The sequence below is a fragment of the Myotis brandtii genome, unplaced genomic scaffold (assembly GCF_000412655.1).
Source record: "Myotis brandtii unplaced genomic scaffold, ASM41265v1 scaffold426, whole genome shotgun sequence".
Classification (NCBI taxonomy): domain Eukaryota; kingdom Metazoa; phylum Chordata; class Mammalia; order Chiroptera; family Vespertilionidae; genus Myotis; species Myotis brandtii.
The window spans coordinates 784,727-786,244 of record NW_005366314.1 but is presented as its reverse complement, the minus strand read 5'-3'; the positions used below and the strand labels follow the sequence as shown (position 1 = coordinate 786,244).

At 57.8% G+C, this 1,518-nt stretch overlaps 1 protein-coding gene across 1 annotated transcript in view; it reads right to left on the bottom strand.

Moving 5' to 3' along the window:
- MAP3K1 (mitogen-activated protein kinase kinase kinase 1, E3 ubiquitin protein ligase) overlaps nucleotides 1–1,518 on the bottom strand; it is a 31,401-nt gene that overhangs the window by 25,836 nt on the left and 4,047 nt on the right. The window contains exon 4 of the mRNA XM_014546038.1: nucleotides 2–133. Coding sequence (XP_014401524.1) covers nucleotides 2–133 — 132 coding nt within the window. The remainder of the gene's footprint in view (nucleotide 1; nucleotides 134–1,518) is intronic.

Genomic DNA, 1,518 nt, shown 5'->3' with positions numbered 1-1,518 from the left:
TCTGCGCTCCAGCCACTCGTGCCGCCAGGCGGGCATGCAGGTGGCCTTCAGCCTCTCGCGGATCACGCGCTCCTCCGGCCGGTCCTCCATCCTGTGCAGCCCCCGCAGCGTGTCCTTGCTCTCCATCTCCGGCCTGCAGTGGGCGGGGCAGAAGGTGACAGGTGAGAAATAATCTGTGAGAACAAGTAAAACAAGAGTTTATACTTTCCATGGACACGTAACTAAAAAGGTCACGGCTACACCCGGGCACTTCAGAGGGCGTGTGAGCATCACTGTGGCCGCGTCCTGCTCGCTGCAGAGTGTACAGGCGCCGGTGCTAGGGCTGCCTGGGAGCACGGCTTCACGCCTCTAAACAGGAAGGCCCCAACCAGTGGTCAGCAAACTCACTAGTCAGCAGAGCCAAATATCAACAGTACAACGATTGACATTTCTTTTGAGAGCCACATTTTTTAAACTTAAACTATATAGGTAGGTACATTGTTATTAACTTAATTAGGGTGCTCCTAAGGCTTAGGAAGAGCCACACTCAAGGGGCCAAAGAGCCGCATGTGGCTCGTGAGCCGCAGTTTGCCAACCACGGCCCCAACCCGTCCTGCTCGCCAGCACTCACCCAGGGAAACTCGGAAATGCTCAAGCAGAACCCTACGCGTCCACTCTAACTTTGATGTATTTCTTAGATGATTCGTCCCGAGTTTGGGAACACTGTTAGTCCACAGCCAGTGGCGGGAGAGACACGGACGTGTCCTAAGGGATCGGGTGATGGCATGGGGGGCACACACTTCTCCCTCCCAGCAGCGCCCCCAGGCGGCACTGCCGGGGCCTGGGGCCCGGGAGCCGCGGCAGGGACACAGCTGGGGGTGGCGGGACCTGGACCGAAGCTGGTGGGCTTGAGTCAGCGTGGCGGCTGTCACTTCTAACCACCGAGTCCTGGGAACAAGGCCGGGCCCAGGTGTACTCAGCACACGTGACAACACGCAGCCGTTTAACCCATAGTTTCCCTGTCCCTTTGGGACATAAAAGATTCCAAAGAAAACAGGAAGAACGTTCGAAAGACTTTCCTATTTCTAAATTAGCGCACAGTAAAGACGCTCTGCAATCCCTGCAGACACAACAACAGGAAGTTCACAAAAGGCGGAGAGCCACTGGGCCGGGCCAGACCACCGAGGCAGCGGCTTCCGATCGCCCTTCAGCAGAGCGCGGCGCAGGGATGTGTGCGGGTGCCCGTGTGGCGAGGACGCAGTGTGTGCGCTACAGACCGCCGCCGCTGGCAGAGGTCAGAGACGGACACAAACTCCAGAACCGCAGCGAGGAAGGGACGCGTTCTGCAGACACGAACGAAGAAAGAGTCTGGGCTGCTTTCTCTCATGAATTGCATTTTTGTTTAATTCTCCTCAAGACTCCGATGACGAAAAGGCACCTTTCTTGACCACAACATCCAGGAGTCGTGCGCGTGAGGCGGCTGCCTCGCGGGGAGGTCCCCTTGGCAACTCCGCGGGCTCCGGGGTCGCCAGTCACCCA